Below are 15,477 nucleotides of genomic sequence, written 5' to 3'. Positions count from 1 at the left end.
ACAGAACCTAATATCTCCCTTAACTTTTCCCTATTCCCCAGGAAAGATTAAAAAAAAAAAAAAAGCTTTCCTCAACTCAGCTTCTCAATCCAACTCCCAATTTCTTTCCTCTCTTTTGTTGCCAGTGTTGGGAAGGATTCTCTGTGCTGGGTGCCTCTACTCCCTTACTTCCTGTTCATTCCACAGTAACCCCCTGGAATCCCACGTTTACCCTCCACGCTCCCTTAAAGTCCACCAGTGACCCCCTGGAATCCCACGTTTACCCTCCACGCTCCCTTAAAGTCCACCAGTGATCTCCTTAGTGTGGACTAGACGGACCCTACTAAAATACCTGTAGAATGTGACACTGCTAACTGTCCCTCTCCTGGATCTGAAGGGAGCTCTTTCTGTCTGACTCCTGAACCCCATCCTCTGCCCTGAATATTTTTCTTTCATGATATCTCTCAAGCAATCCCCTTCTTCGCTAGAGAGAAGCCTAATGCAATATAAAGGAGCATGGACTTTAGAGCCAGATAAATCTGAGTTTGAATCCCAGCTTACTAGCTGTGTGGTCTCGGGCCAGTCACTTGCCCCCTCTGAGATTCCGTGTCTTCATCTGTAATTGGAGGCCGTATCTACCTTGCAGTGTCATGGAACAGATTAGAGGTAATGGTGCCATCCCAAAGCAGATGCTTAATAAATGGCCACCCCGATATCAGTATTGCTCATTCCTGCTGTCTCTGACTCTTCAGACAGAGAGTTTGCCCCAGCCCCTTGACTGACCTCATCACCTCCTGTCTCTTCCTCTTTCAATCATTCTAAATACCAGTCTCAGAGGGATCTTTCTAGAAGACAAATCAGATCATATCATTTCCTTACTCAGAAGCATTCAGTGGTTCCCCATTACCAATTGATTGAAATCTAAGCCATCTGGCTCCAACCCACGGCCCAACTCCATCATGTGCAGCACCCACGCGTATACGTGCACACACACACACACACCTTTGTGTACTGATGCCCCCAGGTCACTCTGCAGTGCACATCCTCTCTCAGGCTTTCTCCCATGCCCTGAATGCCTTTCTCCCGCACACACGCCTCTGCCTTAGAACCCTCACCGATCCTCCCCCTCCTTACGGCTCTGGGAAAATTAATCACTCCCTCCTTAGCTCTTCCGCAGCATTTCACACACACTTCATTTGAGACACTTGTGATCCGCCTCACATGACAGTCATTTATGGGCAGGCCGAGGCTCCGTGCCCGCATGCAGGGTGCATCCAACTCTCGTTGCTGCCCTTATCCATGGGATCCTGATTGCCACTTACGTGTTGGCCATTTGCCAAAGCTCTGTGAGGCGGGGGGACTGGTCTGCCTCAGTGTCTAGAACAGCAGAAAGCTGACCCTCCCTGAAATGTGGAGAGTGAATGAACGATTGATTCCTCCACTGGTCTGTGAGCTCCTGAGGGCAGAGCCATGCGGGGTCGTCTTTGCATCTTCCCAACATCTAACACAAATCATGGCCCCAAACAGGTGCTCTGTACCTCTTTCTTGAATTGTTGAGTTTCTGTTAGGTTGGTGCAAAAGTAATTGCAGTTTAAAGGTTAAAAATAATTGCAGGAGCAGCCCAGTGGCTCAGGTGGTTGGAGCGCCATGCTCCTAACACCGAAGGCCGCCGGTTTGATTCCCACATAAAAAATAATAATAATAATAATTGCAAAAAAACACAATTATTTTTGCACCAACCTAACACATGCTCATTAAGAATTCCAACAGAAGGCCAAACCCCTCCTTCTTCTCAAATTCCGTCCATTGCAGCTGTAGTAGTAAAGAGAAAAGTGGAGAGGGCCCTGCTGGCCAAGCCTCCCAGAACGGCTGGATCATGGTGGTTAGTGGGTCTCTACATGTGACTCAACGTTGGTCCCTCCTCCCAGAGCTGAGTAACACACCCCAGGAGCTTCACAGTTGTTGTCAAAGCCATCTTTCAACTGACCCAGCAACCCACTCCTGGGATGCTCTTTCGTGTTTGGCCTTGAGTGCTAAAAGACTAAACAGATTTTTTCATTAGAAGGTACAAAAGATGTCTGCCCAGCTCAGCACTAACCCACCCACTTCCGACAGTGAGCTCCCCAGTGTGAAGTCCCCAGCTTATGTATCTCTGTATTCCCAGCACCTGAGTGCAAACAGCAGGTGCTCACTAGGTGCTGATCACAGAATGGTGAACAAAATGGCGGACAGGGAACTTGTGCCAAATGACTTGATCCCACTTTTTCGTGAGAGAAACATTTGAAAAGTCAGGAGTCAGGTGTTTCGTGTTCGTGTCACAAACCCCTGCACCTGCAGCTACACACAGCACCAGTTGAATTTGTCATCATTTTAAAAAATGTCCTTGACCCAGTCCATTTCTATCTGCTTCTGTAATGCGTCTAACTCGACCCTGTTTCTTCCTACTACAACAGTGACCTGAAAGCACTAAGAGTTAATCCTACGTAATTATCTTCTTCAGTACTTCAGATTTCTGCTATGCCTCTAAGAGCTGTAATTCCATCCAATTTTAAAATTCTTCCAACCATACATTTTCTCCCCTTCCCACATCTAACTTAGTCTCAGGCCATGTGACCCAGAAATGTATTCACTTAGGCAGCATTATAAGAACTAAGATACAGTAAAGTGAAGTGTCCAACCTCACGGGTTTAGGCTGAACTCCTTGCTCACGGTTATGTGATGGGTACAAGAGATAGGGGAACCGAATAGATGGAGAGATGAGAACAGGAAGTCTGGGGCCCTGCGCCAACAACGGCAGGAGGAAACCACCTCCCTCCAAATACTCTTCTTTGCAGAAGATGGATTTTTTAAAACACCTTTTCTTCTATATCAAATACAGCTTGAAAATTCCCCTCTCTGGGAAAACGATCTCAGGCAGACCCGAGCACCACATGGTGAGAAGAAATGGCCAGCATTGTGCAATAATCTTTCAGTTGTCTGAGGAGGTAGATGGGTGTGAGCCACGATTACTAAAATTACAGCTGGTTTCAGGTCAGAGAACCAACTACAAAGTGTGGTTCTTACTGTGATGAGCCAATTTCCCAACGGCCTCTTTTACCTCATCCCTTCTTACCCTCCTATTTGACATTCGTCTCCTAGGCCAAACTCCAAATTCCCATTGTAACGGGAGAAAGGAATTCCAAAGCCATAATTCCGGGGGAGATGGCCTGGAGTGAAATGTCCTCACGTTTTTATGTAAATGCCAGGCACTGGTACTGAGTTTCCTAGTTCTTCTGACCTAGATTTTCTGCTCCCCGCTCTCCACTCCCCTCAGCACACACATACCCACACGTTCTCAGTGAAACCAACAGTCACATTTGATGTTAGAAACTGTAAAGTTTTCTTTTCTCAGCAATTCTAGAACTCAAATATGGGACACACTTCTATTTCTTCAGAACAAATGATTAAATTCAAAACATACACATAGAACTCTTTAAAGAACTTATAAAACCCTTCCGTGTCCTTCAGAGCTGGAATCCTCCCTCATAAAAAACATCACATTTTACAGAATTGTATTTTTGAAAAGCGGCGTACACGTTCTGAAAGATTTCCAGTTACGAGGGTTTCTTCGACTCTCCCATCAGCTCTTTGAGGCACTAGCCCATTATTTTTGTCCCCATTTTTCAGACGGTTCATTGACTTGCCAAAGGTCATACAGCTAGGGACAGGGCCGAGCTAGAAACCAGGTCTTCTCGTTCCAAACTCAACATGCTGTCCCATTCCTTCCACCCCGAGAGGGATATGGGAAATAGGTCATCCTTGCTTCTCAATTACTTAGCTCTCTTTAATTCTCTTCCCATCACTGGGAGAGAGAACCCCAGGAGACCCATGACATCAACTCCACCTGCTTTCCGATGACTCTGAAATCCCAAACCTCTCTGCTGAGTCCAGACACACATTTCCAAATGCTCACTGAGCTTTTCTTCTCAGGCGGTCCCGGGGGCCACTTGGACTCACCCACATGCAATCTGAGGCCCGTGAGTTTTTCCTCAGACCTGCTCCTGCTCCTGTATTTTCTATTTTAGTAAAGGCGTCACCACCCACTCAGTCTCCCAAGCCAGAAATCCAGAGCCCTCCCAGAATCCCCTTTCTCCCTTAGCTCCATGAATAGTCATGAAATCCTGCCCATTTTGCTTCCTGCGGCCTCTACACTATGTCATCACCTCTTAACACAGATCCACTTCATCTCCCACCTGGATACCTACACTCATGTTCCTACAGTTTCTCCCCCAACTCTACCCCTCCAGTCTACCTTCACACTCTGATGCAGCACTGTTTCCTAACTCTAATTCTTATTGCATTATTTCCCTGCTTTAATAACCGCCCATAAATTTCAAGATAAAAATCTAAACTTTTCAACATAGGCCGCAAGGCCCAGTGCCTCTGGTCCCCCCCCCTCTACTCCTGGGGCCACGATCTAAACTCCCGCCAGACTGAGGCAGTTTGCTCCCAGAATGCACTGCACTTCCTCATAGCCCAGAAGTAGTTGTTTCACCATCACACTTCTCCTGGCTAACTCCTGTCATTGCCTGGGCAATGCAGATGGCCTCTCCTCCAGCAGTGTTTCCTGTCCAGCTTCTGCTTTCCCCTTTATCATAGCATTTCTATCAGTTAAGGCATTTTCAGGTACAAAAAAACCAGAAACTAAAAATGGTTTAAACAAGAACAAAGATTTATTATTTCTCATCCAAAGTCTAGAAGTAGACAGGCTCCTAGATGGCTAATTCCATGGCTCCCTGACGTCGTCAGGGTTCTTTCCATCTTTTTGCTCTGCCATCTTCATTTTGAATTATTGTTCGAGTCTATGCCATATAACTTTTAAAACATTCTCGGGGGTAAAGGGGTGTGATGAAATACTTGTCTTTTAATGGTGAAACATTTTCTGAAACAACCAGAAGCCACATAGAGCCAAATCTGGCAAGTCACATGAGTTATCAAGGTAAGTGATAACATTTGGGATCATGGTCAAGGTAGGCTCATACAGTGACAAGACAGAACTTCTGGTTTTGCCCGTGACCTGACTCTAGAGGAAATTTAGATAAAGCATTCCAGATATCTTGAATTGTGTCCAAACTGTGAAAATACACGGAGGTGTGAACACAAAGAGTTACTGTTTTCAAACTAGCTCCATTGGATGTTTGAGTTTTAATCTGCTTATTAAAAAAAAAATTAGAGCACATTAAATTTTTTAAAGGTTCCTGGTTACCTGGCAGAGAAGAAGAAACATGGAGTAGCCACTCTTGCCTTCCCACTATGACCCAGACAACTATGGGTTCCCAGACACTATGGCTCAGCTCATGGTGCTGAGATCTGGGACACATGAATTTCCAAAACAGAAAGAGAAGCTCCCCAGTGCTGAGTCTGGGAGGCCACGCCATGGTGGGGTCACATGCGTGGGTGGCTCTCGTGGACAGAAATAGCCTGAGGTCTGGAGATGCTAAATCCTAAAGATAACCCTGCTGCTCCCCAACTGCAGCAGCTGTTTGGGTTTTTTGGTGTATTTTCCTCTAATCTAAAAGGGTGTTCGTTCCTCACCCTCTAGCCCTTTTCTTTTGCTTCTTGGTGTCCTCCCTACAGCGTGTTTGTCCTTCATTCTCTTCCATGTAGATCTTGAGTAATCAAGAGGAATGGTTCAAGGCAGAGCTTGGGAGCCAAGAAGGATATGTGCCCAAGAATTTTATAGACATCCAGTTTCCTGAGTAAGTATTTCCAGCCGTCTGAGATGGACCTACCCCCACACCCTCCCCTTACTTCTTCAGTAGGCATTAAAATTATCCATGCACACCCAAGATACTGTCCAAGAAACTTGCCTCTGGAGAGGGAACCATGCCGCTGAAGGCCAGGGATGGGAGGGAGATTTGCATTTCACTGCATTCTCTTTTGAATTTTATACCATGTGCATGTATCGCCTATTTTAAGTTTATAAACTAAAATCATCTATAATTGTAGTCACAGGATTTCTAAGAATTCCAGTGGGGGTGCTATGGGCCCCCCCGCTTCAAGAGCTGCTACTTCAAGGCATTTTCCCGTTATCGCCCAACCTACCTTCCGTCCTAACTGGGATTCCAAACAGCTCTCGGCCCTAATCAACCATATGGACACTCCCTGACTTTTTAAAACTATGCTGGCACCAAAGAAACATCAGTGAGAGAAAAGGGGAAATTCCCTTCATAAAGAGGAAGTGGGAAATTGAGATTGAGTCTCGTGGGTCTCAAGAACTGACCACAAGGGTTAGATAGAAATCTAATCTTGTCTGAGTGTCAGAAACTAGCCCAAAGAGCAAAGGTTTGCTAGAAAACCAGAGTGGTATTGGTGACTCTTGGGGGAGATGCAGCAGCTCCTCTCATTGTGAACCAGGGCTGACCACTGCCCCAACAGAATGACCACTGACCTGGGCCCTTGCTGCCCTGTAATCTTCTGGATGACCCCATCATACCTTTCCTGCTACTCAGACCTCCAGCCCCTCCCCCACCACACCCTCAGCCAAAGCATGGTCTTGCTTTCAGATTTGCTGGGACAGTGGGAGCCACCAGAAAAGCCCCTCCCCCCAATCCCCACCTGACTCACGACATCCACCCACCTCCTGCAACTGCGTTCAGACACTGCCTTTCCTGCTGCTAAGGAAAGAACTGTCTATCTGTGCTTCTAGCAGAAATTCTCCCTCCTCTCTCCCCCACATCAACTTTCTTTCCCTTTCTGCTCCATCATTCCCATCAGCAAACAAAGATGCTGCAACTTCTCCCATCTTATTACATTGGTGCAAAAGCAATTGCGGTTTGAAAGGTTGAAAATAATTGCAAAAACTGCAATAATCTTTGCACCGACCTAATACCAAAAATCAAAACCAAAATGCAACAAAAAATCTCTTGTACCCAAATCCCTGTCTAGCTACCACTCCACTTCTTCAGAAGAATTGTGTATATTCGCTGTCTCTAACTCCTCTCCTCCCATTCTCTCTGGAATCCCCAGGACTCCCTCGAACCCTTTTTATCAAGTTCCCAGTGGCCGATTCTCCATCGTCATCTCAGCACGATTTGATGGGGGTGCCTTTCCCTCCCTCCTGCTGACACACTTTCTCTCTCTAGCTTCCGGGACACCCTTCCTCCGGGTTCTCCCACCTCCCTGGCAGCTCCTCCTCCGTCCCCTCTGCTGCTTTCTCCTCCTCTTCCCAACCTCCTTTAGGTTTAGAATGTCTCCCTCCCAGTGAGGGCCTCTCTGTCACCGTGTTTTAAATCCCTCCCCGACTCCCCATCCCTCCTGCTTGTTTTCATCGTCTCCGCGGCATTTGTCATCGGCTGACAAACTATCTATTGTAATTATTCTGTTGTTTACTGTGTGCCCCCCACCCCTCCCCAAGGGAATGTCAGTTCCAGAAGGACACGAGTTCTTATCTGTCCTGCTCATCACTACATCCCCGGTACCCAGAGGAGGGCCCAGCACCTAGGAAATGTTTAACAAAAGCTGTTGAATGAATGAATGGCTTTGGAATGATATGTAATATTGAAACCCTGACCACTTATGTAATATGTAGTGTGTGGACATTTTTGCAAGTCTTGAAAGAAGTCACTTATCAAATTCCACTTGAAGGACACGTGTGTATTTTCTAAACAATCCCCTCACTGCTTGCAGCCTCATCCGAAATAGTTCCTTTGAGGTATGGCTGCTGTGGAGCGCATCCCATTCATTTTGCCATCCCCATTCTGTTTCCTGCACACGGCATTGCTGTGGTGGTCACTGGTCAGCCCCATTGGGTTGTATGGCAAATACTCTGGCAAGACCTCCAAGCACGTGACCACCAGAAACCCTCTGCTCCCAGCCCCTCAGAGCCCAACCTTCCCTGCAGTCCCTGGTCTGGAATAAGGACAGCCCTCCTGCCACACCTGCCTGTTCAGGTTCCTAAATTCTAGAGAACACAGGTGAGTTCACACAAAGGAATCGCAAGCTGTGGCCCATTGGACATTCGCCTTATAGGGGGAGCACATACTAGCCTTCCAGTGGCAGCAATTAGGGCAGCACCTTGGAGCAATGAGACAGTCCCACCTTTGGTGCTGAGTGGTTGCAAACATTCGTTTCCCTCTCCTGTGGTTGTGAAAGGTTTCTGGCCTCCTGCCCTGAGGCTGTTAGCCATGTTTGCCTTCCTCCTATGGAAGTGCAAGGCCCTTTTCTGTTCTAGGTATTTTCTCAGCGTCTTTGACACAGACATTTTCCCCCACATAACTAATTGGCTGAAGGCAATTTTGCTATAAAAAAAGAAAAAAAGATAAATAACTGTTTGACAATTTGAGTTCTTTTTTCTGGTTTGGTTTCATTCCTGTGTTGATGAATCAGTCAACTGCCATAAAAAAGAGAAAATAACTGGTTGACAGTTTGATTTTGATTTTTTTGTTTGTGTGGTTTCATTTCTCCATTGACGAATCAATCAATTGCCTTCAGCAGACTTAATGCATTTAAACGAGTTGTCAGTTTGGTTTCATTTCTCCATCGACAAGTTCTCGCAGTTACTGCCATTTATTTATTATCTATTAATCTTAGCTAGCCCTCCTAACGATCTATACAGTGACGAGTAGACGTGGTGGTGGTCTTAAAATAGTTAGCATTTCTTCCAGATGACAATGATTTGCCCCAAGAGTTGGTTTCTTATTTTGAAACACTAATTGGGAGGAGAAGGAGGCCAGGGCCCTCTTTGAGGGCACAGGGTTGAATCCACATTTCCCACAGTACAAAGACAAGTGCTTAGGTACGAACGAACAAAATCAAATCAGTTACCTGCATGGTATTGCCATGAAGCTACACACATTTTAAATATATTAAAATAAAGTATCTTTAATGATGTTCTTTACCTTGTAGTGATTTTTATCTTTTTTTATGGCAAAATTGCCTTACGCGATGAAAATATTTAGGGCAAAAAAATACTTGTGGCAAAGATAGTTGCTGCAAAGTTGTTTACGGCAAAGACTTACACTGAAAATATGGATGGCCTTTTTCATACTACGTGCCACGCCACCTGCAACACCTCCGGAAGCTGCCACCATCACCGCCCCCCTTGAAAGAGCAGTTTCTCCTCATTTGCTTCTTTTCCACGACAAAGATTATTTCCAGTAAGGATTTTTGGGGAGGCCCAGGAGCTGGCTGTGTAGACAAGGTTCTCTGGCGCCTGCAAGCCCCGCTCATTCCCAGGTATGTGTGCAGGGCACCCTGGGTGCCTTGCAGCCTCTGCCCAGCACACTGAGCAAAAAAGCCCTTCTTGCACCACCCGCCCAGGGAGCACAGGCCCCTGAGCTGTCGCTCTCCTTCCAGGCGAGGTCTCAGCCTGGAAGCCAGCGGCCAAGGTCCTTCCCAGCTCCACCCGTTTTCCCCCCACCCCGTGTCCTCCTGGCACATGGGGTGGCCCTGCAGTTCTTTCCTAGCCACAGCCCTCCCGTAGCTGCCAGCAGGCAGCCACTTCCTGCAGTGAGTCACTCCCATACGGTCCCATTTTGGTGCAGTGGCACATTTCCGTGATTCAGGTTTTCTGAGCTGGAGAGAGACTTCTCCTAGAGGAAAGAATGGAGATGGAGCATCACAGGGAACTCACTTGATGTGCCTGAAAACTGCCTGGAGCATTTGTTGGGTTCCAAGGCTCCTGGCCCCTTCTCTTTCTGCTCCCTTCTGAGCAGAGTTCCAGCCTCTCTCATTTGGGTCGTCTGCCTTCCACTTTCCCCCTCTAGTCCTCAGGCATCTCACCAAGATCCTCTGGTTTTCTCTCACCCAATAGATGGTTTCACGAAGGCCTCTCACGGCACCAGGCAGAGAACTCACTCATGGGCAAGGAGGTTGGTTTCTTCATAATCCGGGCCAGCCAGAGCTCGCCAGGGGACTTCTCCATCTCCGTCAGGTACTGGCCATTCCCGACACTGTCCCGACCCAGACTGCTAATGCCATGAGGTGACCTCTCGAATGTGACCTATTGCTCAGGAGCATGGTGGCCAAGGGGCCCAGGCATCTTATCCACTGTGATGTCATCCATTTCCTTCCCATAACACATGCACGTAGCACCTTGGTTTGTGCTAAGGTGTACATTCATCTGCCTCTTCCTCTAGTCCAGGTGTTTCTGGAAGGACAGGATTTTTATCTATTTCATCTTTGTGCCTTTAACGGTGCCTTATACCCAGTAGGTGCTCAGTGAGTATTTGTGGAAGGAAGTGGGGAGGACGAAGGAAGGGAGAACTCTCAATTGTCCACATCCATCTTGGGGTCTAAATCTTAACCTTTTCTTTTGCTACTGATGCATGTCTGAAGAAGAGTCAGAGAAAAATAAAATCCCCAAGTCATTGATGTAGGACACATATGGCGTTGGAGATGGCTGCATAAAAAGGACTACCTCAAATTCATTGTAATGCAGCAAAACTGAGAACAACAGAGCAGAGCCGAGGAGGGCTGGAATGGGGGGTCTGTAACAGCACAATCTCAGCAACCTGAGGCTCCCGGGAGGAAGTGACTCAATCCAGGCAGAAACATGACACAGCCCCACACTCAGAAGCCCGGAGTCTGAACACACTGCGTGTGGTCAGCATGTCAAGTGTTGCAAGTCATGTATCAAATATGGTGACCGTAAGTGCAAGAATTAATGCCAATTTCAGTATAGGAAGAGGATGACAACCTGTCCAGTGAAACCTGCTGTCTAGTTGACAGGAAATGCTGGCCTGGATTATTCAATATATTTTGAAAGGCATGAGGCTTGAGTGCTTTAAGTCCATAAATCCAATCTTGGGTAATAAACTGAGGTCACTTTACTATTTAGAAAGAATGGATATTTGAAGGAATAGGTAAGAGGGACTTATGAGGTGTGATCAAAAAATACAGTGAATGTTTAGATTTAAAAAAATTTATTACAGGAAAAGACACATTGCCATAAATCCCCCTCAAAATATTCCCCTTTCTTCAAACTCACTTACTCCATCATTCTTGCCACTTTCTGAAGCAGTTCTGGAAGTCTTCTTTCATGAATGTCTTTAGTTATACTGTTATGGCTCCCTCGATGTCCTGTATTATTTTGACTTTGGGGAAGAGCCAAAAGTTGCACAGTGCCAGATCCGGTAAATAAGGTGGATGAGGAAACACCATCAAGTTTTTATTTGACAGAAATTGCCACACTAGAAGCGATGTGTGACATAGAGCATTGTCATGATGGAGGATGAAACTGTTTGCCCATTTCTCAGGCCATTTTCTATCATTTCTTAAATGCTCTAATAAGCTCTTATGCTACTCAGAGTTCACTGTAGTGTTCCTGGGTACAAACTCAGCTCACACAATTCAATCAATGCCAAAAAACACAATTAACATCACCTTGATGTTAGATCTTGATTGACACACTTTTTGCACACAAGGAGAACTGGGTGATTTCCATTGAGAACTCTGAACCTTGGTCTCAGGATCATCACCACACACCCAAGTTTCATTTCCCAAGATGACATTAAAAAGCTGGAATCTGAAACGACACGATTGTGCAACTCCAATGAAATTGACAAACACTGTTGCTTTTGTTTGACAGCCAAAATGCGTCGAGCAAATTTCACACTACTCACCTCATGTTCAAATCTGTTAAAATGTTTTGAATGGAACTGTAAGAAATGTTCAGATCCTCAGAAATTTCTCTAATAGTCAATCGTCTGTTTGATCGAATCATTTTGCTTACTCTTTCAACATTATTTTGGGTTTTTAATGTTGAAGGACATCCCAGTCTCTCCTAGTCTTCAGTTGATTCATAACCATTATGAAATCATTCGAACCACTTGTAAACCGCCTTCATGGTCACTGCAGCATCACCATAAACTAATTTTAACATTTTGTGTGTTTCTTTAGCACTTTCTTGCAGTTTGAAACAAAATTTCATGTTAATGGGTTGTTCGTGATCCATGATTTACGGCACACTTTATAACACACCTTCTTTCAACCGTAGCTCACATCTGACTGACTGCACTGAACAAGTTGAAAGTTGTTATACACTGTTACTAAGGTTCGATGTGCTGCTCCCTTTATTGAAGATCCCTGCCTTTCCCTTGGATGGCACTCGGCAGCAGTATTCATTGTATTTTTTTCTCGTACCTCATAAAATAATGGGTCAACCACTTATATGCACACGAGCCTCTAACGTGCCCAAAAATTGCTCGGTCTCACAGTCTTGCTTAAACTCTTGATTTTCCTTAACTAAAACTCTCTTCTTCACAGTTTGGGCATTGATAAATTTTAGCTCAGGCCATTATTGATGTATCACAGATTCTAAGCTTGTTAGGTCTTCATTAATGCAATTTTGCTCTGTTAATAAATCTTACAAGTCAAACCTATTTCTTAAGAGCCCTGATTATAGATGTGACCAAGTGAATTGTTAGATTGAGGGGCATCCCTTGGTGCCTTTTGTTTGCATGAAATTGACGCTGTCCTTTTCAGCTAGTAACTATGGTTTATATTTCCTCAATTGAAATGAATTCTATAAAACAGTCAGCCTTGACTTCTGCCAAAGTCTTCCCCTGCTATTGAGGCAATGCAGCTTCTTGTTATGGAGATTATTGCCATTGATAGTTATTAGTCTTCTGCAGAAATATAGTATAATGTATTCCAGAGCAAAATCACTTTTATTTATTTATGCATCTGCTTTCTGTCATGAGCACAGATGATTAAGAGCTAATTGTAGTTCTATCACTTCGCATTTGTTAAGGGTCTGAAACACTAGACTTCAGCATCTGGAGACCTGAGCTGTATCCTGTTCTCTGCCCCTCTCAGAACACTCTCTCTCCATCGGCCCAGATGACCAACTGCAACCCTGGCGTCCTTCCTCTCAGCTCATGAGAGTGAAAGGGTTAATGTTTCTCACTCTGAGTTCTTTGACCCAGAGGCAGTGGATGAATAATGACACCACAAGGATATTTCCTCCTTCTCACCCAGATGTGAGGGTAATGACTGTGAGTTGAGCCATGTGGTGTTAGAGTGAAGAAAACATCTGTTAATGGCCAAAACCAAGGGGAAGGCTGTGCAGTGATTGCAAATTGTCAGTTACTACCCCAGAGCGCCTAGCAGAGGTGACCGCATGGGTTCACCTGACCATGAGCAGAGTCCACCTTATAAGATGAGACTGCCATTCACTGACGGTGACCTTCACCAAGCCCTCTATCTTCCTGAACCTCAGCGTCCTCAGCTATAACAGAGACATAAGGCTAAACCATTTCTGAGATCCTTTCCAATTAAAATTCTACAATTCTATACAACACTTCTCCACCCCAAAAGCTCCAAATGCTTTGCAACTTTATTTATGCAAAACATAAACCAAGACCAAGAGCTCTCCCTTATGTAGAGAACAAAGTATGACAAGTTTCTCAAAGTAGTGTCTTACCGTCCAGAGTTAGTTTAGGGGCTTGAAGGAGCTGGTTCAAAGTATTTCTGATAACAGAAAGATAACGAGGGCTTGAAAAGCTCCTCCCCTCTGGGACTTAGCAGAGTCCTTAGCATAGTATAGGACTCAGGGGTTGCCACATTTCAAATAAACACTGTAAAAGGTCCTTGACCTCTAGTCTTTAAAGAACTTGGAACATTTTCTCCTTGTAAAAGGTGGCTCCCTCTAGTGCAGCCTGTGTCCCCAGCAGTCCTTCCCGACTCTCCCCCTGGAGCTTGACTGGGCCCCCCACCTGTGTAACGATGAGGGAGCCAGCCACCCACATCTCCATGTCCTGCCCTCACAGAACTCTGGCATCCCTGGGCGCAATCAACCCTGGGTGCGGGGACCTGGTGACCATGTGACACCCAGTTGGGATTTGCCTTGATCTCTAGGCACGAGGATGATGTTCAGCACTTCAAGGTCATGAGGGACAACAAGGGTAATTACTTCCTGTGGACGGAGAAGTTTCCATCCCTCAATAAGCTGGTGGACTACTACAGGACGACTTCCATCTCCAAACAGAAGCAGATCTTCCTGAGGGATAGAACCCAAGAGGATCAGGTACCCTTCAGATCCCGCTGAGCCCAAACTAGAGATTCAAGGCAGCTGGAGTCCCACATGGGCCACCAGGATGTGTGATGGGCGGATCCTTCCTCTGGGGATTCCGAAAGGCAGAATAACTGAGATCAGATCTCTGGCTTGGTGACTTTGGGAAGTTCTCCAAGCCTCAGTTTCCTCAACTTTAAGTCAGGATGATAGTGAGAGCTACCTCATAGAGTGGCTGTGCAGGTTAGAAAGGTAATGTGTCCTCTTCCCTTAATCATTTCTGATGACACTGCGGGCATTCAGTGCACAGTCACTCTTATGTGGACGCCGTGATTTCGTTATGCACAGACATTACTACATCAGAGTTTGGGCCCAGGTAGAGCTTTGTGACAGGGTTTAGGGTTGGGGGAGGTATTGGAGGAGAAAATTGGCCATGGAATTCTTGCTCTTGGAACAATTTGGAATATAGAGTATTGTTTTCACAGACAATGCATCCAACAGACCTGGCTTTAAATCCTGACTTCATTGCTAACTGTCCTTTTTGCTTAGCCCAGTTAAGTAAACTTTCTGAGCATCAGTTTTCTCATCTGTAGAATGGAGACAATATAATGCCTTCCTCACTAGGCTACTGTGAGGATTAAATGAGATAATACACTTATAGCACTTACCACAGCATCTAGTCCATAGTAGGCACAAAGAAAATATTAACTTGCCTCCGTAAACCAACACACACACACACACACACACACACACACACACACACAGTATAAAATATTTTTCAAAGGAAATAACATGGTTATAAGAAACAGGTATTATAGGAGGAAGCATTGATGGGAATAGTTGAAATCCCAGGAACAGGTTATTTGAAAAGGCATTGAGACTTTCAAAGCAACACTTGCCTTGGGGAAATAAAGAAAACTATCCCTTTCAAATAATCGCCTGATTTTAAGCCTGAGAAGTTACAGTCAAAGGAGAGAGGGGGTTCCTGCCAAGTGCTCACAAAAATTCAGAAAGAAAAACAAAGGTTAACCAAGATCTTGTGAATTATTTTAACCGGGAAATGGACAGAGGTATTATTAATAATTTACCAGGATGTGTATGCAGAGATTAGAAACGCAACATAAAACTGCATTGAACTGGATTAAATGAGCTCATATCTGTAAAATGCTTAAAACAGTGCCTGGCATATGCTAAGCCCAGGGCCCTCTGTAATTACTAAATAAAAGTGACTAGAAGTATCTCTGATTCATGAGGTTGTAACATTAGGAAGAAGACCTTACTCCTCCCAGTGTGCCCAGCGCAGGCCTGGTTTCCATGGCTGCAAGAGTGTTGTGTTTAGGTCTCTATCACCAGGCTATAAATGACAGTTCAGAATCATGCAAAGTCAATAGCAGAGCTTATCTGGAGGGTAGGATGTCCAGCGGTGTGGCAATATGAGATAAGGAGTGGTAGCATTGTGTCAGTAAAATAGAACATTTAAACTTGATTACACTGAGAAAAACAAG

General features: G+C 45.3%; 1 protein-coding gene across 3 annotated transcripts in view; it reads left to right on the top strand.

The window, feature by feature from the left end:
• GRAP2 (GRB2 related adaptor protein 2) overlaps positions 1-15,477 on the top strand; it is a 64,539-nt gene that overhangs the window by 42,912 nt on the left and 6,150 nt on the right. For 2 of the 3 annotated variants that reach the window (XM_033116142.1, XM_033116143.1), the window contains exons 3-5: positions 5,626-5,717; positions 9,773-9,892; positions 13,819-13,987. In XM_033116142.1, coding sequence (XP_032972033.1) covers positions 5,626-5,717; positions 9,773-9,892; positions 13,819-13,987 — 381 coding nt within the window. Of the gene's footprint in view, positions 1-5,625; positions 5,718-9,772; positions 9,893-13,818; positions 13,988-15,477 lie in introns of those variants that run through there. The other variant, XM_033116144.1, reaches the window with a different exon arrangement.

Source organism: Rhinolophus ferrumequinum, chromosome 10, assembly GCF_004115265.2.
Source record: "Rhinolophus ferrumequinum isolate MPI-CBG mRhiFer1 chromosome 10, mRhiFer1_v1.p, whole genome shotgun sequence".
Classification (NCBI taxonomy): domain Eukaryota; kingdom Metazoa; phylum Chordata; class Mammalia; order Chiroptera; family Rhinolophidae; genus Rhinolophus; species Rhinolophus ferrumequinum.
This window is presented reverse-complemented; position numbering and strand designations above follow the sequence as displayed.